This window comes from Hirundo rustica, chromosome 1, assembly GCF_015227805.2.
Source record: "Hirundo rustica isolate bHirRus1 chromosome 1, bHirRus1.pri.v3, whole genome shotgun sequence".
NCBI lineage: Eukaryota > Metazoa > Chordata > Aves > Passeriformes > Hirundinidae > Hirundo > Hirundo rustica.
The window spans coordinates 138,195,966-138,221,142 of NC_053450.1; the positions used below are offsets into that span (position 1 = coordinate 138,195,966).

General features: G+C 36.6%; 1 protein-coding gene across 1 annotated transcript in view; it reads right to left on the minus strand.

Annotated features, from left to right (window-relative positions):
- Nucleotides 1-25,177, minus strand: part of PIP4K2A (phosphatidylinositol-5-phosphate 4-kinase type 2 alpha) — a 105,847-nt gene that overhangs the window by 17,087 nt on the left and 63,583 nt on the right. Inside the window, exons 4-6 of the mRNA XM_040066088.2 lie at nucleotides 15,979-16,131; nucleotides 4,185-4,331; nucleotides 1,497-1,535 (exon numbers count right to left, since the gene is read on the minus strand). Coding sequence (XP_039922022.1) covers nucleotides 1,497-1,535; nucleotides 4,185-4,331; nucleotides 15,979-16,131 — 339 coding nt within the window. The remainder of the gene's footprint in view (nucleotides 1-1,496; nucleotides 1,536-4,184; nucleotides 4,332-15,978; nucleotides 16,132-25,177) is intronic.

Sequence of the window (25,177 nt, forward strand, 5' to 3'; positions counted from 1 at the left end):
TATTATGAGGCATATTCCTAAAATTGCTCAAAACTACTTTGCTAAACATCTATATATTATCAGCTCCTGTATAGCTGACTATACATAATATTTTTAAATTTTTTGTTACTAGTCCAAGCATTAATGTTGCAACCTGAAGCAGTCCCATCTAAATAATTTGTCCTCATCCTTTCTATCAGATTATTTTAATAGTACAGCAGAGGTTTTCAATGACATTAGGTATTGTTTGTAAGACACTGAAGGGTTATTCCCTGCACTTTGAAAACTACAGTTGCCACTAAACAAGAACAAAAACAGATGACAAAGGAAAGAACAGAGACCATTCAAGACATGATCTTGAGGGCCTGGTACAGCAAAAGAGAGCTAATGCTGGCAATCGTAACTGCTGTTCCCATGTGGGGCTGGGGTTATTACTTAATGTCGGAAGAAGAATTTTAAGTGTTCCATCATGCCCTAGGAAAGATGGAAAAAACTGGCACAGAGATTTTCAAGCAGCAAGAACTGACAGCTACTGCGTGTCCCTTACTCCTTTAGTGCAGTTGTGTCATCTGTAGAAGACTCAGAGAGGAAGGTATGGTACAACTAGTTCTTAGGAGAAAAACAAATGATCTGAATGGAAGTTGGGGACAACATAAAATGAAGTCTCTTAAGTGAACTATTGAATGATCTCATGCTAATTGAGGAGGAATGTGCTAGGACAAATTAAGAAAACAAGGGCCATGGGCTGTTAGACCATACCCAAATTTGAGATCTAAGAAGTCTTAGATGACAGAGACTATGTTCCAATTATCTGTATCTCTAGAGAAACATCTCCTAAAATGCCATTTAACTGTTTTGCTAAAACCACAAAGGAAAACTGAGAACATTAAATTTTCCAAAAGAACTGAAGCTGGAGGTGAAGAAAAAGTAATCTATTTCTGTTTAGAGCCAAGTTTCAGCCCAGAATTTGAAGGAGACTGTCTCTCATTATAGCTACATGTACATCTAAGTCTGTCAGTCATTTGCTCATGTATATGAGCTTTACATACCCAAGGGTTCTCACAATTGAAGGTTTGGTTTATTCTCGCACTCAGTTTAGAAGCGGTGTCCCATCATTTCATTAACTGGAATAATTCCCGTGATTCCATTAACTGACATGGAGTATTCATAAATCTCAATATTTAAAGAGGAAGAGAAAGAAGATGAAGGAGGAGAGAAGGGAACAAAGTTCTGACGTTTTCCTAGCACAGGGCAGGCCCTGAAGAAACTAAGAGAAGAGAAAAGGAAGAGGAGGAGGTAGAGGATTGGCTCACTTACCTCTGAAATTTCAACACCTTTGCAAACCAATATTCAAAGGTCTGCAGGAGATAGAGGACAGAAAGGAGGGATAAGGTAGAACTCAAGAGGGAAGCATAGGGCAGAAAGAGAAGGAAAGGGTCAGAACAGCACTAGTTATGTTTGTTCTGAGTCTAGCTAGAAGGTTAATTAACTAAAAAAGAAACAGAAATGCACCATACCTTTTCTTTGTCACTGGCTTCTCGAGCCACAGTAGAGCCCTGCAACAGAAAAAATGAATCTAAAAATGTGCATATGTCAGAAACTAATTTGAAAATGTTATGATAACAGGTCAAAAAGTGGATGAACTGTATCCTCTTCAACTTGAGAAATGTTTTAAAGAAAGGTGACAGAGTAAGTAGAATGCCCAGGACTGCTGAACTGCATGCAATCATGTGAAGAAGATGCATCATGAGAAAAGAAAGATGGATTAAACCCTCAAATGCTCTACTTCTACTGTCCTCCTAATTCCTGGAGCTTAGCTTTTCCTCAACTCTCATCCTCATTTTGATTGCTTCATGCTGGAAAGTTCAGTTTGCTTGGCAGACTTCCATCATTTTGTGCCAGTTTAGCTGTATGGATATGGAATAGCCTGTTCTGTATAACTGTTTGGACATTTCTAATACACATATGAAAAGGATATCACACAATATAAACACAGAAAGTATTTAAAAGATCATATAGTACAGACAAGAACAATGCATCTCACAGCAACACGGAGCAAAAAGAAGAGACCAACTGTGGATTCACAAGACTTACAATGCTTGCAAAAGATGTTTTGAATTTTCTTTATATATTTATTTTTTAGATTAAAACTAGTGGGCAATATGGTGCTTTCTGAATAACCTGGAGCTGACAAAAAAAAGACTGTACAAATTTCCTTAAAAATTTCTTGGAGTAGGACCACACCTTTAAATACGCAGCATTTGTTTATCACATTAACAGCACTGCAAGAAATAGTAACTACAAATATGGTAACTGGACATTGAAAGATGGGTAAATTAGCTCTGCTGTTTGTTAAAGGGTGTGCATTGTGGAAAGAAGAGCCGGAGTGGAGTCCTACTAGTTTAAAGAATGTGAGGATCCCCAACCACACCCTTTTATAGCATGTTTTATTCTCTTTATGGAAAGAAACTTAGAAAACTCAGAAGTGATGGAAAGAAAAGATACATGGGACAGTACCTCTTAGTCATTATGTATGGCCCAGCAAGCAGGGATTTCATAGAATTATTCTTAACTGATAATAAAGCCCAGTAAAAGCCTAACATTTTAGTTTATTCAGGACCTTTTATACTGTATTCTGTGCTCCAACAGACTATAAGGCCAGAAAAAAGATAACTGAAAACCAAACTGAAGGAAAAGAAAAAAAGATCCACAACAGTAAAAATTTGGGAGGGTGTCAAATCCGACATTTGGTAAAAAAAGGTCACTGAAATAATTTTAACAAAATGCATCCAGGGCCAAAAAAAAAAAAAAAAAACAAAACACCCACCTTGAAATCCTATGCTAATCTGTGGTCTTTTTTTCCTGTATCTACAGAGGTAGCAACTTGTGCTACAAAGTGAGTTCTAAGTTGGTGTCAAAAATATTCATGTTCAAAAAAGGACTCTGAATCTTCAACTGCAGATGCACAGCAGAAAAATATCAAGAAAAATTAATTCATAATATATGCAGTGTCACTATAAATCTGTTCAGTGAAGGAGTTTGTTTTGAGGAATATGATATTGATGTTAAATTTGAATTGCATGAGAAGTTAAAGCAACGCTGTCCAGCTGGACAAACTGAATAGACTACAGAAGTGTTCAGAGAGGTAAATAACAAAGAGCTGTCGACACCAATGTTAAGAACACATTGTATACAATTACTGTTTCTTTCTGTTGTGCTTTTGTGCCCTTTTTAATGCATCTGGACATTACAATGCTCTAGATCACAGTTCTTTCAAATTAAAAAAACCCCAAACCTTTCTCTGGTAACAACTGCTGCCAATAACACTGAATATCAGAAAGTAAATTGTTGACAATCTGGAAATCAGTTCTTTATTTAAATAAAGTTCAGTCAACTATTTAAGCAATTGTTAAGGAGACTTGACAGTAGGAAAGGATGGTGAAGTACATAGCATTACAAATCTCTTAAAACAGCATGATAAATGAACATCCTAAAACAAGCTTGCAGATGCACTTAGCGGTTCAGCACATAGAAATTAAATGTATTAGAAAGAAGTAGGTTTCTAGGGGGATACTTTACAGAGGAAATTAAAATACCATCCCTAGGGTAAAAGGACTAAGAATATGTTTCGTGTATTTGTTGTAAGCACTGTATATTAACTACTGTCAAAATTACAATGAGCAGATAAAGCTTCTGAAACAGAACTAAAACAGAGCATATGATAAAAGCAGACGTTTTGGTTTTTTAAAGACTCTTCTTTTCACTCGAATTATTTTTAAAATATCAGATAAGTTATTCCGCTTGTTCAATAGTGAATACCTTTGTTAGCAGCATTTATTGGTTTAAAAGATACTATTTAGTTGTTTTATAAAAGCTTTGCAGAATCAACTGTGGCTTTCCATAATGTTGATACAAAACTATAAGAAGCAGCATTATTATTGTACTAGCGTGAAAAGTTTTACCTTTAACCACTAGCAACATTTAGTGAACATTCCTGGCTAAATTGCTACACTTAAAAATGCACAAAACAGATACATATATATAAAACCATCCTTTAGTTTTGCTAAACCTACGTGTAGAACTTGATCACTTACGCTCTTGCATTTAATTTAAACTAATGAGCAACATTCAAGCATTAGCATAATCTAACATTTATAGTAAAGATTTTTAGCTACTTTGTCAGGTAATCAGCAGTTATTTCTCACCTTTAAATCATATTTTCTATAAACAGATAAACGATGGCTGAACACATTTCTTGTAACAACCATATATACTTCAACTCCATCAACGGTAAGCCGGTACATGCCCAAAAACTGGGGAAGAAGTGTATTCCCATGACACTCCACAATAAACTGCAGAATGAAAAGAAAAAACAGAAATTAGGACTGACATATAATATATAAATATTAGACTTTAGATTAGACATAAAATACCAAGAAACAACACATTTATTTGCTGAATATTTGTGTGGCGCCAAACCTTCAAAAAATTATGCAAAAACAGACCACCTCATCAGGAAGTTACTCTACTTTTCGGCCAGTGTTTAAAAGTTAAAATCTTGAGCTGCTTAACTTATAACTTGACTTCCACAGACAATCTCACAGAAAGAGGAGACACCATTTGACAGACCTTTAAACTTTTATGTTAACACAAAGAACAAACTTAAGCAGATAGGATATATTCGGTAGTTATGTCAATAAAACCCAATCATTTTTTTGAACAAAACACTGCTGTAATCTGTACAGTGTTGTCCCAGACCATATTTAAATTGTATGTTTCTCCATTCTCAGTATTTGTTTATTATGATGAACATTTATGGTGCTGCCAGGGGTATTATTTATTATCACCAACTTTCTGCTAGTTCCTATGTGGCGGTTGCATTTCGGGGTCAACAGAGCTGAGCAATGAAGTGCAAATTCCCTGTATTTTTTATTTATGAATCCCTGTATTTCCTTAAGGTCACTATATTCCATTAAAAATGGGCTATTAACCTTGAAAAAATTTGCCACCTGCAACCTGTCTTTTTTTTCTAATTACTTGCCTTACAAGTAATTGTTCTATTAGAAAGACCACTGGAGGAAGCAGAAAAAGCAGACATGTATTGATGATGAGAACTATTGAAGGATGAATTTTTATTCCTAGAATAAAACCACCCATATTATTTTAATCCTACTCAAAAACATTCATTTAAATATTTTGTGGAACCAAGGAAAAGTTAAGCCATAATGATGCAAACCAGAAAGAACTCACCAGCTTTCCTCTTTTTGTTAGTACCAAGTCTGAAATAGAGGAACTTGGAGAAAATGTAAAAACTCAAGGCCCAAATAGGAAACATGAAATCTAACCTACAGTCAGTTTTAAAATATTAATTGCATACTGAAGTTGCTGTTCCTTTGTGTCAAAGTGACCCAGTTATTAGAAACACAGATTTTAGAAGAACTTAGAACAAGTTAACTGAATTTCAGTTGTTTAACAAAGGCAGGTAGTATTTGGTAACAAATACTGTAACAAAGCTCTTGAAACCCTGGAGATTTTGCAGTTTTGGGGTCCTCTGCTGATTTTAAGGAATTCTTCTCACTAACTTTATACTGGAATTTGCATATATCTGACAGACCTTTTAATTGGCAAAATAAAAACAGTTAAGACTCCTGGAAACAATCCTGTCCAACAAAAAACAAAGGTAATGAAAAAAAACCCCACAGAAATTGTTGACTGTTAATTGAATGCAATTTTGGCTGACGCATGAGCCCTGCTAAATCATGCTGGCACATTTTGGGCTGCAACTCTGCTCTCTGCCTGCCTTGGAGCTGTACTGGAGGTTCAAGCCCTGAAGCACAGAACAAAGTCACAACAGAGTTGTGCCACTTCACAGCAAAACACTTTTAAGCTCAAACTGCCTATGAATAGGCAAAATACTTTAAGGTGCTGCAGAGAATCAGTGAATACAAATCAGAATCTTAGGAAAAGGGTATAATTGTATGCCCCAAAACACATACAGAAGTTTGGCAGTAAAAGGCCACAAAAGCAAGGTCAGTCATGAGCAGTGCACAAAGAACGATTACTCTGCACCTGAGAAGATTTCAAGTTTTAAGCTGAAGTTCTCAGTTTGGAGGATTTTGAGTCATACGGCTGTCAACAACACCACAAAGTAGTTATAACACATTACAGGATATACAACCTGTTTTGACCATCATTTCTCTTAAAGATCCAATCATAAAAGTACTAATCCATACTAGCAAAAATACATTGATTATTTTTTATAAACATCAAGTACTTGGCATATATCCCTAAAGGTAAATACTTTTTTAAAGCTTTATAAAAAGAAAGGTTGGCCCTATAAAAACATCTACTAAGTGACTTCTACTTAAAGATGATTAAGAGGTTCTACAAGATGAAAATGAATCTAGCTTCCAGCAAGAGTTTAGTGTCACAGAATTTCTAGCTACTCAACTCTTTAATGGACCCAGCCATTCATAATCTTACAGCTTTTAACCTCAGAATTTGAATTAAAATAAATACTATTGTTCCAATTTTCCATATGGGCATTTCAGACACAGAACTTTTATCTGAAATCATACAGAGTTTGTGCCATGTGAAGGAATGCCAGCTAGGCATCTTGAGTACCAGACCAGTAACCCCCCACCCTTCCTCTCAGCTGTGACCACTGCAATACTGACATTAAAACCAGCTCTTCAACCCTAGCTACTGCTAACACTCAGATTTTAACCTTTCTGGTCTCGAGTGTACCCATCTGTAAAATGGCAATGCCACTATCGGAGCATACCCACTGCAATATCATAAAATAATTTATTTGGTTAGCAGTATACAACCCCTTGCCAAACTGTTCTGTACTATGTTACAAGGACAAAAAGGCCACTAGTGAGAGTTGCTTCGGTCCTGTTTGTGAGTTAGGGTTTGCCATTTGCTAGCAATGTTTCATTATTTTAGTGTGCAAACAAAGACTTCTGAAAGGGCAGGCACTGTTACCAGCATGCAACACAAGACATGAGAAGCTCTGCCAGTATTGCTCCTCTTTCCAAAAAGGGACATGCAAGTCTAAGACACCCTCTCTCAAAGCAGACCAGGTACTGCACAGTCGTTTCCTATTGCTGCTGACTGGGGACACTCATGCCATTGGAACTGAAAGAAAAGCCTCTAAAATTATTTCAGTGTTTCCTATGACAGTATTTCTTATCCTCATGGGGGGGACAAAGGAAAGAGGGAGGAATGCCACTTGTTTTGCAGCATCTACAAGAGTGGTCCAGAACTTCCTACCTTTGAAACTATCAATCCCCCATATCTGCATCACAGAGGAGGCAAAACGTGTCATCTGTCTGGGTGGGAGTCCAGCAGGACTTGCACTGGTGACTGTGGCTGGCAGATTTTCAATTTGTCCATCTTGATATAAAGGAAGTAGCAATTTAGTCACCTCAAGGTGCTTTTTAGGAATGATTTCCTGAAGTTTCCCACACACAGCTGGAAAAAAAGTGAGCCTAGAAAATAAGCCAGTACATGCTTAACAGGACTGCTAAATTTCAGTGAAAGAAAAAGACCTTCACTCCTTTAATTTTTTCTAAAAAGAACATTAAAACAATTCTACCAAGCAGACTTGCAAAATAAAACTGTAATACTCAGCTAATACATTTACAAGTCTTTATATGCAGTAAAACAAAATATTTTTTAAAAATGAGTGCTGTAATAAACACCCCATCATTTTCTTTTTGTAAATTCAGACAATTTTTATGCTTGTGCACAGCACAAAGACAGTATTATTATTATTAAGACAGTAAGTAACATCAGCATATTGACATGTTTTATCAGCTGTGCAGCACAGATTTCAAACAAGGAAATTTCTGAGCTCTCTTGAACCCCATGCTTCAAGTTGAAAATTAGCAAGAAATTCTTCATGATCCTATTTTCTCATAAATTTTTGTAAAAATACAGCTTCAAGATTCTTTAGTAAGAATAAAACTTTAACTATCTAATTAGTTTCTTGCTTACCTATGGCAATGCTAGTAAGGTATCAGAAACATAAGAAGACAATATAATGCACACCATTTACTGGCAAAAAAGTTACACTATTTTTGGATCTTTGTGGAAAAACATGGACTAAAATTTCTGTTTCTACCATTTCTCTTTCTCCACTTGGAGATTATCTGTGGAGTGATTTGACACTGGTGCAGATTAATATGAATTATTAATTGAATTATATCTATCTTTGCTCTATGAGAGATGGAAGTCAGCATTCCTATTTCTCACAGCCCTATTTTGGATACGCTAATTCAGAAATACACAACATGCTCATTCTCTGTTACCCCTTTATACAGTATTTTCACAGATTTTTGTATCATGATTAAGGCAAGCATTTGATAATTCAAGCACAATTATGTGACAAGTCTATGCGTTCACCAGGATACTTCCATTAAAGAAATTTAATAGCAAGTTACATAATTATTTAAAACTATTTTGGACATTGTGCAGGACTAGACATTGACAGTCATTTTTGTGCTTTTTCTTTTACATCCTCTTGTCTGCAATCAGAACTATCCTTCACCAACGTATTTTGTGCACAAGCATTGACATGTGGAATCACTCCCCCCCCAAAAGACTGAGAACTTGTTCAGAGTTATAAATATTCCACTTATTGCCATTTTCCTGTACCCTAATAATTATAAAGAATATCATGCATTAGGTACTTATGTGATACACTGCAAGGATTAATTAGCCTAACTACAGCACGTACCAGAAAGTTACAGATTTTCAAGGCATATAAAGCCGTTTTCTTCAAATAAGCCGTGTAAGAAAGTAATTTCATTTAAAGAAGTGATTGATAAATATACAGGTTTTATATACAAGCCTTGTGATTCACAGCCTTACACTTCACATTGTTTCACACATGGCCAGTTATTTTTACATCTAAGAGCAGTGTAATCTCAATGTTACCACCACACACGATTATCTAGGCTGCAGATCTGTTACCAGGAACATCATACTTCATATTGCTAAAACTGACTGACTGTGTGGATTGATCTCTTCTGAAAAGTGCTGTGCACAACATCAATACCTTATATATATATAAAACCCAATAAATATATAGAAAATACCTGCTGGTGAAACCCAGGCCTCAACAGAGCCAGTGTAGCCAAGACCATTTTGCCATTTTGTATAGTTATTTGCCTATGAAATGTTGCCATCTTTCAGGGAAGATTTTCAATGTGTTTTTTTTTTTTTTTTGTTACAGTTCCAGTCTCTGTGGTCCCTTTGCATATCTGCCCTCTACAATTCCATCTGGCAACCACACTAGTGAGATTCCCATTTTTAGGGTCACCTCTTCTATAGGAAGAGTGGGCCTGTTGGATGCAGGTGAAACACAGACTTTGGATGAGAATATGTACTTTCTCATGACTTTTTCTGCTTCTCCTGTTTTTTAAGATCAAAGCTGCTTTACAAGTCTGTTATCTTAGCATAGGGCAGAAGCTGTGTTCTGTGCTGCCTCTCGATTCTCACACGGAACTGCTGAAAGGCTTTTTCCAACTGCATTTCTTCGCAAACCTCCCAGAAACATTCACCTCTTACTATTTCAGGACATACATAGTCAGGGTCACCATTACATCCTTCTTTATTCCCGTTTGTGTTTAAATAACATTATATTATACTGCCTTGCTTTGCCTTTTTACCTTTTTCCTTTTTTGTGATACATATGTATGCAACTCATCCAGCGAAAGCAAAGCTGGAGGTTGGGAGAAAGCCACCGATAACCTGTGGAGGTGAAGGGAGGATGATACAAACTTTAATGTAGCTCCGCTTCAGCAACCTACCAGCTTGACGAGCCCATCCATGCCAGGGCAAATTCCTACGCACCAAGTCCCCACTTTCTTTTCTGGGATATTCTCAAGCCTTTGTTGTCATTAATTCTTTGACAGAAATATTTTTAGCCTACTATGTTTCTCTATTTCAATATTTATCTATTTATGATTTTAATTTTTCTCCTATGTTCCACAAAATCTGCTGCTGTTCCTTGATTCCTGTGTAGCTCTGAACTCCGTTACTGGTGCAATTTCTCCCATTTTCACCTCATTGCCTGCATTTCCCCCCCTTTAATTTGCTTTCCTGTTTCTTTCATATTTTTTCCCGCTCCAGCAGCTCTGGACATTTTTTTTCTGCTTTTGTTTTGTCCTCTATTTCTGTGTATTTATGTCTGTCATTTCCCCTTTTTTTGCTCATTCTATTCTCTATCCTTTCTTCCCATTCACTTCCCCATCACTCCACTGTTTGCTGCCTCTGGTAAATGGGGCAGTCCCTCTCCTTTACCACTATTCTGCTGGTTGCCAGGGAGACAAACAGGCAGTGCAATAGGTGTCAGTTCTGCATACAATTACCTGCCTAGGGAGGGGAACTGCCATCAGCAGGGACAGCTGCCTACAGAAAACCTAAAGGGGACCTGCGCTCATGAGGAGCTTTGTGCTGGAAGGTTTGTAACAATTCTCTCCTGTTCACCTGCTTTGAGATGGCTTATCTTTACTAAAGTTACTTGGGTGTCAGCAATGAGGAATAAGTCATCTCTTTTGAAGTCATTTTAATGAAAAAGAAGCAAAGTGTTTAAAAGCTGTTGGTTTATCTGAGACACTAAAACCGCTTTCAATTACTTTTTAAAAATTTCTATCCAGCCCGTCATCTGTTCTCAAAGAGCAAAGGACTCCTCTTTTACACCAATTTAAGATTTAAAGCAAGTTAATGTCACTGGAAAGGGCACAATGTCTTGATTCTGACACTTCAGATACTGTAAAATCTGCCTTCAGAATTTCACTAAACTGTTACTGATTTCTGCCCATAACATCTGTACTTTAGAAAATACCTACAAATACAGTAATATCTACAATACATGTTTTATATAACCTACTAAGCTTTTTTGCACAGGACAACATATCCAAAAGAAACATATAAGCATAACTGGAATAGATGATAAAATACAAAATTTTCCTTTAGGAGGAAGCAGGGTATTACCTATTCCTTAAACACAGGGTGACGTTCTGACAACACACTTATCACAGATGACTATGCTGAACTCTCCCTTAACACTGCCAAAGGCAGCAGTAGGTTTTAACTCCATTTTTCTGGTCCATGTTCTTGGGGTCAGGAGCCCAGCTTTAAAACAAGATTGCACTAGATCTGGAGGCATTTCCAATGAACACTTGATTTTGCTCTCAAATACTATTTAATATAAACATCCTTGATTAACTTGCACAATTTTAAATGGTCCAGCTACATCTGTGAGCCCATACAGCAATAGTTTTCTCAATACTTGAAAGTCTGACCCATTTGAGCATATAAATTGTTCTACTACATTTGTTAAGTAAATGACATTCAGCTGAGTAGCGCTGAAGAGTGGTGAGAAGAGTTCTACTCATAACTGACAATATACCAATAATACAAGCAGTCCAAACTGATTGCAAATTATCAATAAATGTGACTAAAAAGCAGTATTTCAAACTACGTACCAAAAACCATGACTGTAGTAGTTAGAAACTGGCTAGAATGGAGAGTCACAGCATAAGAACATAGCATACCACAGATGTATTTGTATTTACCTTAACACTTCAAAACCTACCTCTAGGCCATTTTGGCTTTCAAATGTAGACAGAAGGCTGATCCATGCATAATGGCCTGTAATACAAAGTCTAGTCATAAAACTCAGGATGCTTTGCTGCTTTAAACATCGAGAACGGTGCTATTCCTCTTGTTTGCTTAATGGCTTGTTTTGAGCAGCGGCTTTTTAATCTTTTTTTTCTTTTAACTTTGGAAAAGAAAATAATTATCTCTCGTGTTTCTACTCAATACTAAAAGTGTCAGACTCATCTGATGAGTTGACAGAAAGTGTCAGTGTTTAGACTGAAGTGTTCATCATCTGTCTGAGGTTGTGGGCCTGAGTGCCACTAAAAAAAAAGCATCAGAGAGGGGGTAAATGATTTTGGAAACTCATGATTTTTGAAAACTCATTATTTTGGATAGCAAGTATAATTTATAATTGTCAAGTCTATTATTTGAAATCAACAATTTTAAGTTGGTATCACTATATATACACATACATGCTGTTTCTGTACTTTCTCATGACACACCATGCCCAGTTCACTTTCAGTTATTTACACATTTCTAGCGTGTAGCCCTGGGCTTGGAATTTATCTTTGATCAGATCATCTGTGATGATTTAAAAACACTGATATAGATTTGGGATTTTTAAACTTACAAGTGTCCACAGGCTGTGAATTATTCCTGCTCCTTTTGTAAACTCCTACGTATACAGACTGTGTAATTACAACTTCAGTTCCTCTGAGCTCCAAAGAACGGATAGGTTATTACACCTTCAGACAGATGGAGAGAGGAAGAACTAACAGAACTGCATGGGTTTGTTACTGATAAAATAACTTTCATTTCTACTTGCCAATGGCAGTATATGTGTCTTCATCTAACCCTTTGGTGACTAAAAAAAACCTAATACTTGGAATTAGATTTTGGAGGTTCATGGGTAAAGCTGCTGGGCTACATTTCTCTGCCAATCACACGAACTCCCAGATGTCTCATTGGTAGCTCTGTAGTTCAAAAAAGTGCAAGGAAAACACAAACCCCACATTTTTTGCAAATGCCAGGATGAAAACTGTTTAGGTGAATGAAGGACACATCGAGTCTCACAATTCTGCCTTGTGATGGTTCTCTCCCCAGCATTCTTCGTTTCAAGATAGATGCCTCCTCTGGTATTTATTATTAAGCAGTTCAAGCAGTCTTGGAAAATACTTGATAAGGCTTTTTGGTCCCTAAGCAAGGACAGAGGTGCCTTCAAGGCCTAGAAAGGCCTTGTGCTATTAGCCTTAATAAGGAAACAGGTGAGTAAATATTACAGTTTAAATGAAACTCATTCAGAGTTTCAAACTGGGAAGGAACCTGGAATGAATTTGCAGAAGGGAAAAAACAAAACCTGAAAGAGATTGTCTGTCACAAATGGCTTGAATTTCACTCATATTTATGTCAGAAGTAATGGAAGATAAATACTGCCTTCTTGGGCACTTGAAAGAGGGTGCAAGATAATAGTTAACAAGACGCTATTCTTAATGGACAGATGATCTAACTTCAGCTCTTTTAGGGAACGAGGGAAAAAAAGCTTAAAACTTATATGAATCACTTCCCTAGACTTCATGCACCTGAAAAAGGCTGTCCTTTCCAGGATGATCCCTTGCACTACCAAATTGGGTCTGCACACTCCCTTTCTTGGAAGGCTGAACCTCTCAAACACAGCTCTGCTCTCAGAGGCGACTGGCACAGGGTATGCTGCAGGAGCATGCCACCGTAAGTTCCAAACCATTCCCAATCACACTTGGGTTGTGAAACACAGCTTGGCCAGGAATTTTCACACATGTGGTGAGTGCTGCTGACAATCAGTGAACTGAAACTGGAGAAGAGCTAACAAGCAGACTTCTCCCTAAAAATCCCACTTTTGGCACTCTAGTGTACAATTATTAACAATCAAGAAAGATACTGGACAGTAAGGTATGAAAATCAATAGTGGGAACTTGACAATTCCTCTACCGGTAGAAGAGAGTATGCCAAAATAAAACTGAACTCACAAGAACTTGTTTTATTGACTAAGATTTCTATAGGAGTACCACGGCAGCATCTGAGAAGTCTGGTACTACTGCAACTGTGCCATCCTACAGAACCATAAAGTTATATCCACACCAGAGGAACACACAGGTCATGGACTGTCCTCAGGCATCAGTTCCAGCAGGAATGGAATAACTCACATCTCAGTTGTTATTATAGCTCCCCTCTTAAAAAAAGGATGCTTATATTCAAACTCCTAAGTAGGAGTATTTACTCATCTTAATTAACACCTTTATTCTTGCCCAGAATTATTTGGGAGACAGTAAGCTGGCCCAAATCAAAACTACAGCAGGGACCATTAATGAGCTCAAGTGCCAGCAGATGGTACCTAGCATTGCGCTGTTTGCTAGCAGAAGGCCAATCTGTGTGGGACAATTTGGTCAAGGGAATTACTAATACCCTTCCACCAGGGCAATGGGTTTGCTAGACTTTGAAAAGCAAGTGAAGACAAGCTTTGCATGCCTAAAAAACATCTAGAGAAATGTGAGGACAAGCTGCTGTACCAAGCAATCCCAAGCATTCAATTTCCAGCAACGGCCCAGAGGTAGTGGATTTAATTTAGATCTTGTTCAGTACATTGCTGAAGATACTGAAATGAATTTATTTAAATAAAATACTCCAATTATTAAACTGTCTCTGTACTTGAGTGTTTCTGTACTTAGAATTTTGTATAGTGCTTTCAAGTTCTGAGACAAAAAGAAATACAAGCTGTATCTTTATGGATCTCTTGGAGGCACCAGTGAGAGCTGTTTTATCTGAAAGATTTTCCAGAACAAAGTGAAATTAGGTGCCTGGTAAAGATAAATTTCAGATCATTATTGCTTGTAACCTAGCCTAATATGAACACTGATGTTGGAAAGCATGAATGAAAAAGAGTCCAAATTGTTAGATTAATTCATGTCAGCACTACCTTTATTAAGACTCTTGAAAGATTATGTTTTGAAAAGCAAAATGACTTTTCAGCTGGATTAAGCCTCAAAATCTGTATTATTAATACTAGTTTCTGATGCCAAACATAAAACAGCCTAAAACTTTAATTCTGCTGTACAGCTTCACAAATCAAACCCTAAAATTGTAAGTTTGAAAACTCACATAAAAATAAACCCCAAAATGGAATTGGATTTAAATTAGGTTGAAAATTTTCTTTTACTAGTAAAACTGTCATTAGGAGATGTCTTAAGAATATTTCTGGTAGTAATATTTATTCATAGCAAAACGAACACATGATGGCCCTACATGTTATTTAAATAGAGGAACACCACAGGAAGAGAGAAAAGAGTTCACATCTAACATCCTAAAATCTTCCCAAGTTACTCTGGACTTGGAAGGCCTTCAGAGACCTCCCTTCGAGATTTACATAGATAGCTGGCAATACCTTCAAGTTCCAAGTATCCTGAAAGAATGCTTTGGCCTCCCACCTCAGAAGTTAAAACTGGTTTTACAAAAGTAACGCATTAAAAAAAAACCCAAACAAACTTACTACAAACAAGAATATTGCACTACAAAAAACCAAATCACCTAAACAACAATAAAAAAGCCCAACCCCAAATGTCCTTAAATATTTACCTGGAATTCCAACCCACGGTAAAGAGAAGAAAGATGAAAAGAAGAGAAAAAACCCTCTCCCTTACTGTGCAGCATATTTTAGGGGATTTTTTAGAAGCTCTTCTAACTTCTGCAGCTTTAGAACTTATTCAAACAGATGTAAGGCTAAGAAAACTAGGACTGATTTTATTAAACCTTTTGTAATTCCTAGGTTCTGCTCCCCTCTGTGCCACCCACCCAAACTGTGCACCAGCACTGTATGGCAGCTTTCAAGGCTGATTTGAGGGATCTCCACTGTTCACATTTAACTTTAGTGTTGTATATGAAAATTTACATTACATAATTTTCTTAACAGTAGGATTTTTACATTAATCATATCCAATTTTTAATTACTTATATAATACAACTTTAAACCTTTGAAATCTGTTGTGAAACACAGAACATTCACTGATCAGATCAGAAAGAGAAGGTCACCTGCAGCATTCATGCACATGTACACAGACATCACCAAGTAAGCCCAGAATAAAATACCTTCAAGCCTGGGAGTCCACTTGCCAAAAGAAAAGACCGCCTCTTTACCTTTATCATGTAGACTTATCTTTTTATGAAACACTAGTGCAGATATTTAGAAAAGTCCATCCTTGTGAATTACAGACATACAATAAGTTGCTGATGCACTCGAGAAAAGGTCTGAAGTGATTATTTTTCCACAATTATTAATTTAAAACGTCTAAGACTCTAAAAAAAGATTAGCATTATAATATTTAAGAAGACATCCCACACCTCAGTAGAGTTTATTACCTGATGGTACTTCTTCAGTATGTTGTGCATTTCTGCTACATCTTCACTTGTTATAGTTTTGATGATATATCTTTTGTCGTAGGACGTATGAAAGCGGGCACCACTGCGTGCTTGGGAATCATTGGCAAGGGGTGCACTTCTTGTCAATGAATTCTGTCAATTGATTTAAAACAAAAAAAGCATCAAGTCAGACAAAAAAAGTATGTAACTTTTATTTAGAGCAAATATAAACTATTTACAATTATTTAAAAATATTTTTCAATATATCTGCACCAAGCTGAGTTCTGCAAAGCACATATTCACAGACTACGTTACCTTGAGAAAACACTTCAAAAATACTCTGAGAAGAAAACCGTGTTTGAGGAGAAAGGTATTGCTCATCAGTGGTTCAAAACTCATCTTAATGAAAAACCAAATCAAAACCATTTAATGAGGATTTATTGGACACTGATACATACGTATTATCAGCTTTTGGGAAGAAAACATACAGTAATTAAAAATCCAGAAGGTACACCACGTTACACCACAGTAATTATAAACAGAGGATTCATCCATAGTTACAGTTTCACTTTAACATGAGCAGGATTTGCTCTTGAGATAGTGTGATCTGGTACATAACCAAGATCACAGTTACATTTCTGAGTTCTAATACCAGAGCTATTCCAATGATTTCATATCCAGAGTTAAGCAAATAATATTGTACAATACCTCCTTTTGTAAAATAAGCCTACCTCCAAAACGTCTAAAGAGGAGAAAATGAGTCAATGACTGTACAGCATTTAGAAGAGAGATTAAAGACTATTTTTAGAATGAAGTTTAAAATTACTGATGCTTCAACAGAAGCAAGAGAAGCCCTCTGCTTTTTTCAGAGAATAAGTAGTATTTAGGTTAGATGTCTTTGTATTTACAAAACCAAAACAAATAGACAAAATATAACAACTTTTTTTTTGCCTAGAAACAACGTTCTTTACCAATAAGAACCTATGCCAATTGTTATATACTTGAATTGCACTTAAAAAAAAAAAGTAACAGCAGCAACACAGCCATGAGAAAACAATGATGCTTTGGACCCTTTGTGTATTTCCATAAATATAGACATTCTCTGAAAAGGTTAAACAAGTTAATTATAGACTACTGGAACACTTCTATGTTTATGAAACAAACTTGCAGTAACCATCTGGTATATTCCTACTCTTAGGAGAAAACCCCAGCTCCTGCAATCCTTCCTCATTGTACCATACTGCACAAACAGCTCTTGTTAAATTGAAATATACCGCCTCTCTTTCCACATTCACATAGCATAATTTCTCCCTGATAGGTGAAAAGCCATTTTATTCAAAGATAGTTTTAATACAATTTCAGATATAAATGCAAACGTTGCAGATTTCTAAACAGCAAATGTTCAGCTCAAACTGTCACAGAATGAATGTTTGTGTAAGGCACCACGAACTAAGTCACAAAACAGATTTGCCCTCGAAGAATGATGATGCTTTGAGAAAGTAATTACCTGTACACTTCATCTACTCCGGTACCAAACCCACATGTTTTTATTTTTGTGGGATGTAAAAATGTTTTATTTGGAGGTTTTAACCCTTATTAAATCTATTCACACGCTCTATAGACTTCAGCAGGAGCTGGACATGCATATTTAACCCTGTGACAGACGGTCAGTAACTGCTATAAAGTAATAACTTCAACCAAGAAATTAGGGTAACTATAGCCCCCAATTTAGGAAGAAACTTGAACACATACAATTATGTCTCTGTATTTTGGAGATCCATTGATTTCAACAGGCCTTCAGGCATTGTTTAATTTATCCCAACTGGGGGGTGCTTTCTGAAATCAATTTAACATGAAATAAAACCATTTTCCCACAAGGTTGCTTAGTTCAACAGAAATACTCAGGAGTAGCAGGAATAACAGTAAATCACCTAAAAGCACACAGCTCTACAAGGGCTTATTAGAATGAGAACTCTAATTATGACATGTAGGAGAAATAAATCTTTTCCACTTCTTTCTGTGTATTTCTAGGCTTGTACAGTGAACCAGAATAATTACTGATGTCTATGATAAAGAGTGACAGCTTTCTCTATTATCCCCTCTACTAAATAACGAAAGAAAGGATATGGGTGCTTCTCTAAGGCTTATAAATCAACCATTTTTCTAGACTAATCAGAAGAGAGCTTTAAGGACACCACTGCAGACACTGCACTTCCTTCTCTGCCCTGGCTTTTGAACAGTCAATTTTAGCAAATAACAAGTCCTGATACACCATCACCTCATAGAGTATTGAAGATAGTAAAGAATTCAAGTATTACAGCAGTTTTCTTTGCCTGTTTTCAGATCTTCTGTTGAAAATTATTTCCCACCACTCCACCACTGATAAGTTTTTATATGCTGAAGTCTTTCAAGGAAAGAAGTATTATAAACTGATCAAATTTTCTTAATGCTATGCTTGATACCAGTACTCCAATAATTTTGAAATTGAATTGTGGACATAGTTGTAGAAACTCTTTGTGCTCTACAATCAGAACTTGGTTTTATTTGCAGGCCTGTATTTAATAGTTCAAGATGAAGAGTTGATAAGAGAAGTTAAAATCAAAAAAAGACGTACAAATACAGTTGTTTTCATCGCAGATTGAAAATATGATATAATGCAATAATTATTTTTAATTTAAAAAAGTGAATGCATGGGTAACCATTAGTGTATGTAGTGAATTAAACTACTGCTAAGTTATTAGGCTATAATTCAGTTAGTAATAATAAAAGGCTACTGAGTAATTACTTATTATTGTTCCCAGCAGAAAAGGGTACATTATTCTGAGGTTAACTGTTGCAATAAAGCAGTAACCACAGTATTCTGAATGTATTTTCCCCACAAAACTCTAGTCTTCAGACTGTAATCCATATAATATAAACCTTGAAAGCAATTAACCTGGCAGGAGACTTAAGGTGTTTAGCTATAAAAAGCTGCAAGAGAGGGTATTGGCTAGTCAGCCACTGAACACCTGAAGAAGGAAAATGTGAAGAACATGAACTCAAAAGTTTCAAATATTCTTAAAGGTGTATTTTAATATCCTTCATGAAAAGATTTTCATATTTGAGTGAAATACAGGCCTGGGTTCAGTTCTGGGCCCCTCGATTCAGGAAGGACATTGAGGTGCTGGAGAGAGTCCAGAGAAGGGCAGTGGAGCTGGGGAAGGGTCTGGAGCACAGGTGTGATCAGGAGCAGCTGAGGGAGATGGGAGTGTTTAGCCTGGAGAAAAGGAGGCTCAGAGGACACCTTATTGCTCTCTACAACTGTCTGAAAGAAGGTTGCAGCCAGGTAGAAGTGAGTCTCTTCTCCCAGGTAACAAACAGAAGGACAAGAGGAAATGGGCTTAAGTTGCCTTAAACAGATCCCTGTTTTTCCAGCCGTAGCTTTTTTCCCTTAACGAAAATTTATTCTGCTTGACTGCTAGCTATAATGAAAATCAATCTGCCGATACAACTATCATACCAAAAATGTTGCTAACAAGAGAATATAGTATATCTCAGGACAATTATTTGGCTGCACTTTTTCTTAATGTTTTAATGGGTTTCAAATAGTGATGCATTTATTTTTTAGTAGATGGCTATTTTATTAGTAGTTATCAGTATCAAGATTAATTAAGAATGCACATAGCTATCATTTTACCACATGCATATTAATTTGTCAGAATAAACCAACCAACTTTATGCTAAGCAGCATCTTTCCATATATGCACAGATAACCCAAGTTCCCCCTCTACAGTACTTTGGCTCCAGCAATAAATTAAGATCAGATGCTTAAATAAAAAACAACCTCTAATTAAACAACCTCTTTGACACTTTATTTTTACTATCTCCTCACTCTTGTGATGGCTCTCTCAATACAATGCACTTTTCAGATACAGAATGTGGTTACTTTAAGCTTTAAAAGCACTTGGAACATGGAAGACATCAAATTATTACTATTTTGTGTTTTCTTTTGATATTTGCCAAGTTTGTTAAATAAGTGTGGTTTAAAAAGTAGAAAAAAGAATTCTAATTATATAATATTGTACAGATTACTGGTAATTGCCACTTTCTTGTGTTGGTAAGTACATAGTTGAGTTTTGTATGTAGATAATTTTATTTGTAATGGTTAATCCTCACTTCTGTGAACAGAGAAAATTCAAATTCCTTCTAAAGTAAAGCTTCTATGTACCTTGCAAAATATCTTGTCTCTCAACTATACTAGTCATACTTGTTTATAGATAGAAATCAGTCTTCAGTAAAATACATCTACTGTTACTTGGTGATGACAACAATGAATCTCTACTTGACAACAAGTAGAAAAATGACAAGAAGTGGCTTGCACTGGCAAATCATCATTAACAAGTACAATGAAGCTTCACGGAAAGGATCAAACAAAGCAATTTTAGGGGTTTCAAAGAGGAAACTATATGGCTTTTTAAATCTACTATGATTCTTTCCTTTTGATGTAGGTAAAGCTAACTTACCTATTATTAGACTCAGACTGTTCAGGCACCTCATGGAGCGAAATACTAACAAGTTAATAGTACATGTTTTGGAATTGAAGAGATTCCTCACTAGAAAATGTTTCTTTTTTAAGTTAAAACACAAAATGGCCAAGAAGGTCCTGCACTTCAGCCATTCTGAAGCACACACAATAGAAAACCTACAACTAATATGAAATATCAGAAACACCATATGTGGTATCAAATTTCACTTTTTAGTTAGACTTTAGGTATATCCAGATGGGTTAACGAGTTTAACTTTGGAGTTATCTTGTGCATGTTTTTAAGTCAATGAATTTTCTTATTATTGTCTGCCTAAAGATAAAGTTATGCAGTCATGCTCATTAGACAGACTAAAAATATGCATTTATTTGAATTGTACTGCCCTGTTGTTCAGTCAACTATTAGTCATATCGTAGAGACTTTTCTCTTACTGTTGAGTGCAGTTTTGAGATATAAACGGTAACTTTTGGGATCCAGACAACTTTTGGCAGAACACATAGATAAATTTCAGTGATGATTTGTACAAAGAGTAAGAAAGGTAAGTTGCACTGAAGACATCTGTGCACAAATTCCTTGGAAGCAAAGCTGATTGAACCTGTTTAGAGAGAGCAGTGTAGGGCTTTTCCTCTGCTTGAATCCAGAAGTAACCTCAGTTAAGAGAAACCCACTGGGGTCCCTGGCAGCAGTATCTCCTTAAGTGAGGCATCTCTAGTGGACTAGGGAGAAAATAAATAATGAAACTTAAGCATCTCCCTTTTCCAAAAGGAAAATATAAACAGGGTTGAGCAAGGGGGAAAGGAGAGACACAGAAAGAGAGAGAGACACAGAGATATCATGGCAAATACCAGATTGAATTCCCTCTGGCTCTGCTTCTTAATTAGGGGAAGACTAAGTGGAATATGAACAGATGGGAAATGAGCCACTCCTCACTTAGCACAGACAGATCTATGAGCCACAAAGCAAGAACAGGGAGGATATCCTTCAGATGGAGAAAAAAAATGCCCAACTCTTACCCTCCAAGAGACACAGGTTTGATGCTCTAACAATCCTTGGACCATCATTTACTGCTACGACACAGCTCTTCCCTACCGTGCCAGCAGCCAGCAGAGCATGTCTAGCTGTACAATGCTGGAGGTATTAGCCCTATTAAGTTAATAAAAATCAGCTGCTTATACAATAGCATCAGTGAGCTCAAAATTCAAAGAAGTAAGGGTCAGACTGCCCTGTCCTCTTCAGATTTTCCCAGACTTCTCCAGCTTTTCCACTGTGTGCCTTGGATCTCTGGCACAATTAAAACATCTGTCAACCACGCATACCCTGTTCCACTTAACAGCTTCACTTAGCAACTCACTGCAAGTCTCCTGCACTGAGTGTGCATGTTCTGCCAATTCCCCATTCACTTCTCAGCTGTGAAGTTTTAATCTTGTGCCTGCTGGTTTTTTGGTCTCAGGAGAAAGAAAAGGTTTTGTACTTTTAAAGTGTGAATACTTTCATGAGGTCACTTGAAGACTACACTAAATTACTTGTGTAATTACTTATACAACTGAAGACACATTTAACATGCCAAGCTCACAGATACCTCTACTAGATAAATATCTCCATACACTCCCTTCTTTCCCAAATAGCTTCCCTCTGACAAGTCACTGGCTGGAAGCTTAAGTGCCCTTACATAAATGAATACTAAAAAAAACCAAAATCACCCATACTGGGCTGACTAGCAGGCAACTAGAAATATCCATTTGATCCTCAGTGCTGAGAAGCTACCAATCACAAAGAATTTGTCCCATACACAGATTAAATTTCTGATAAAATAAGTAAAAAAAAAGCTTTAAATATAAATTACTAAAAGCTACACCATTTAACAGTACTTAACTTCCCAGAGAGTTCTTGAAAAAAAAGATAATTGGCACATCTGAATTTCATGTCATAATTTCACCCAAGAATAGCATACTCTTCAGCAAACTACCTGCAAGGTTGTTTAATTTCACTATAAACCCACTCTCTCCTCTTTCCCAAACTCTCAGCAATCTGCACAGTTTTATTTCCTACAATAAATATATATCTGGTAAGGAAAAAGTTATTTTTCCATAGGTGTTTTTAGGACCTGATCCACAATTCTTTGACATTCACAGGAGCTTCTCCTAGAGATTTCAACAAAATTTCATAAACTAGAATCCAAGAGAACTGCTTCCCAGCAGAAGCTATTTCATTCCTCCCAGCACTTCCTAAACTGAACTCCAATCTCTGCTTTTGAATTAGGTTAAGTTCCAGAAAGGCAATTCTGATTTTTTTCTATCTTCAAAAGACTAAGATTCACCACTGCAGCTTTTCTAGTATTTAGTCATTTGCGTTGTTGGAAAGGCGAGTCTAATTTTGAATTTCATTTCCTTCTCTGGTCATTCGTATTTATTTTATTCGTGAAGTACTTAGTACGTAGTATTTTTTTCTTGCAGAGATATTCACATACTACTTTTACTTCTTAACTCTAATTTTTCCAAGAGCAGCAGGTCAAACTCTGTCACTCCCAACCCAATGGCATTCTTCATGCCCTTAAATTCCTTCGACACTTTTCCGATGTTTTTTCTACATCCAAATTTCAACTTCCTTTTTTAAAGACTACTATCATTAGAACAATATATAGTTTTAGCTTCAGGTATAAAATAAACAGACGTCAAAAAGAAGCTAGAACTCCTTCTGATCTTATTTTTATGCCTTCTAATTTATCTACCCTAGGATGCAGTTACTCCTTCTAGTCTGAAGGTCCCGCTACTGCTAAATTCTTGTCCTCTTTGACCTCTTGTTCCTTCTCAGAGCTACCACCTCCTTGAACACAGCCCTCATCTCTGTAGTTCTGCACTCCTTTTTTAGTAATTTAAGTATTCATCTCACTATATTAAAAGGATCTCATTTGGACAGGCTCAGAATGCAAGGTGATCAAAGCGGGTTTTGTACAAAATCTTTGACCTTATTCTGTTTCAACATTTCAATGGATTTTGCATCCTCTGCAGGATTTCACTATGTGAAATGTCGATTGATCATTGACAATTAAATTTTGACTGTTGTCATTTAATTATCCATTAGTTATATAATTTTGTTTTTTTATTATAAAGCTCTGCAATAATTAGAATTTTAAAAATGAAAGACAAAATATCAAGGCAAATATTCAGTAAGAAGCATCCTCAAGAGTCCTTAGAAGCCAGCTAAAATACTACCTAATGCTTTATCCTTTGGATGCCTATTTTCACCTTGCACACTGGTCAATAAAAATAGCAATCTCTTGCAATTAAATAACAGTAATGATATGACTCAATGTTAGTTATACCAATAACAGATATTAAAAAAACCAAATTCTTATGCTAATAATTTCCGGAGAGGCTTTGATTATTTCTAAGAGTAACAAGTTAAGCTTGTTTGGAGCTATTTCATCTAATTGAAACTATTTCTGTGAAGAAAACACATGGAGCAAAACCAATGAAGTACAGGAAGAACTTGTCCCCCCTCTCATACCATAACCATAAGCTATATTTATAACCAGCATAGTATTGCCCCCCTCTTCAAAGACAAACTACTGCTGGTGAGGCTCTTCTTCCTCTGCCCACTTTGCTTAAAATGTTCACAGCATGAATTTTTATCTCCACAGTGGGAGGCCAAGGATTAGCCCCAGTCTCCAAGAGGGTGGAGAGATTTAAAGGTCAATTTAATTAGCTCATTCTAATCTCTCACACGCCTAATGTAAATGTCATTGTTTTCTAACTGCTATTTTAGCAGACAAGATTGTATTTTAGAAACTTTGAACACATGAACTATGTATTGGATGTAATACAAACACTCTGTGTAACTAATTTAAAAAGGGATCCTAATAAAAATTGCCATTGAGTCAGAGCTTTTCCTAAGGAAGAGAAAAAGGGCAATAGGAAAATTCTGGTGGTAAAACATAGAGAGCTTTAGAAGAACAGTAATCTTTCAAACTGACTGGCTTAACAGCTTCTCATTGATTTAAATCTTCCCTATTTCATGATGTCTGGACAAAGGCAAACAATGGTTTCTGGTGCTGTGATCACATCCAAAAGCTGTGGAAAACTAAAATGAGCTTCACAAGCTCAACATACCCTAAAGACAAATCAGATCACATCCCAGACTATTTAAGAGTGCCTCTGGGCAAGCTTTGCATTAACAAATAGACAAAACAAGTGCACAGATGATGCTCTGTGATGACTGAACTCATAGGTCAGTGGAAAAGCCTGGCAGCGGCTCATGGCTGCTGGAGGATGATGTACACACGGTCTGGCTGTTCTTCTGCAGCAGAAGTCACAGTGCTGCTCTCTGGCTCAAGCACAGCTCCCCAACAAGGCAAACGTGGAGCCTCCCGCAACATTTTTTTTCTTTTTTTTACAAGACCTCAGGAATCATGGATCTGGAAATTAGACCAGGATTACTGATTAAGAAGGACATCAGAAAGACAGTGTCATACAATTCATAGATGACACAGGTGCTCCAAGGTCATTTGCTGTAATTTGAAACAAGTAGCCCACTTACGAGATGATTTTCAGGACAGTGTCTTGTCAGTGACTTGCAGAGAGAGGAAAGGCAAAGCACTGGCGTTCTTTTTAACAACAGAAGCACCAAACCCAGAGATATCTGGGTTGTCATACAGGGATAGGTAGGGCTGCATTTTG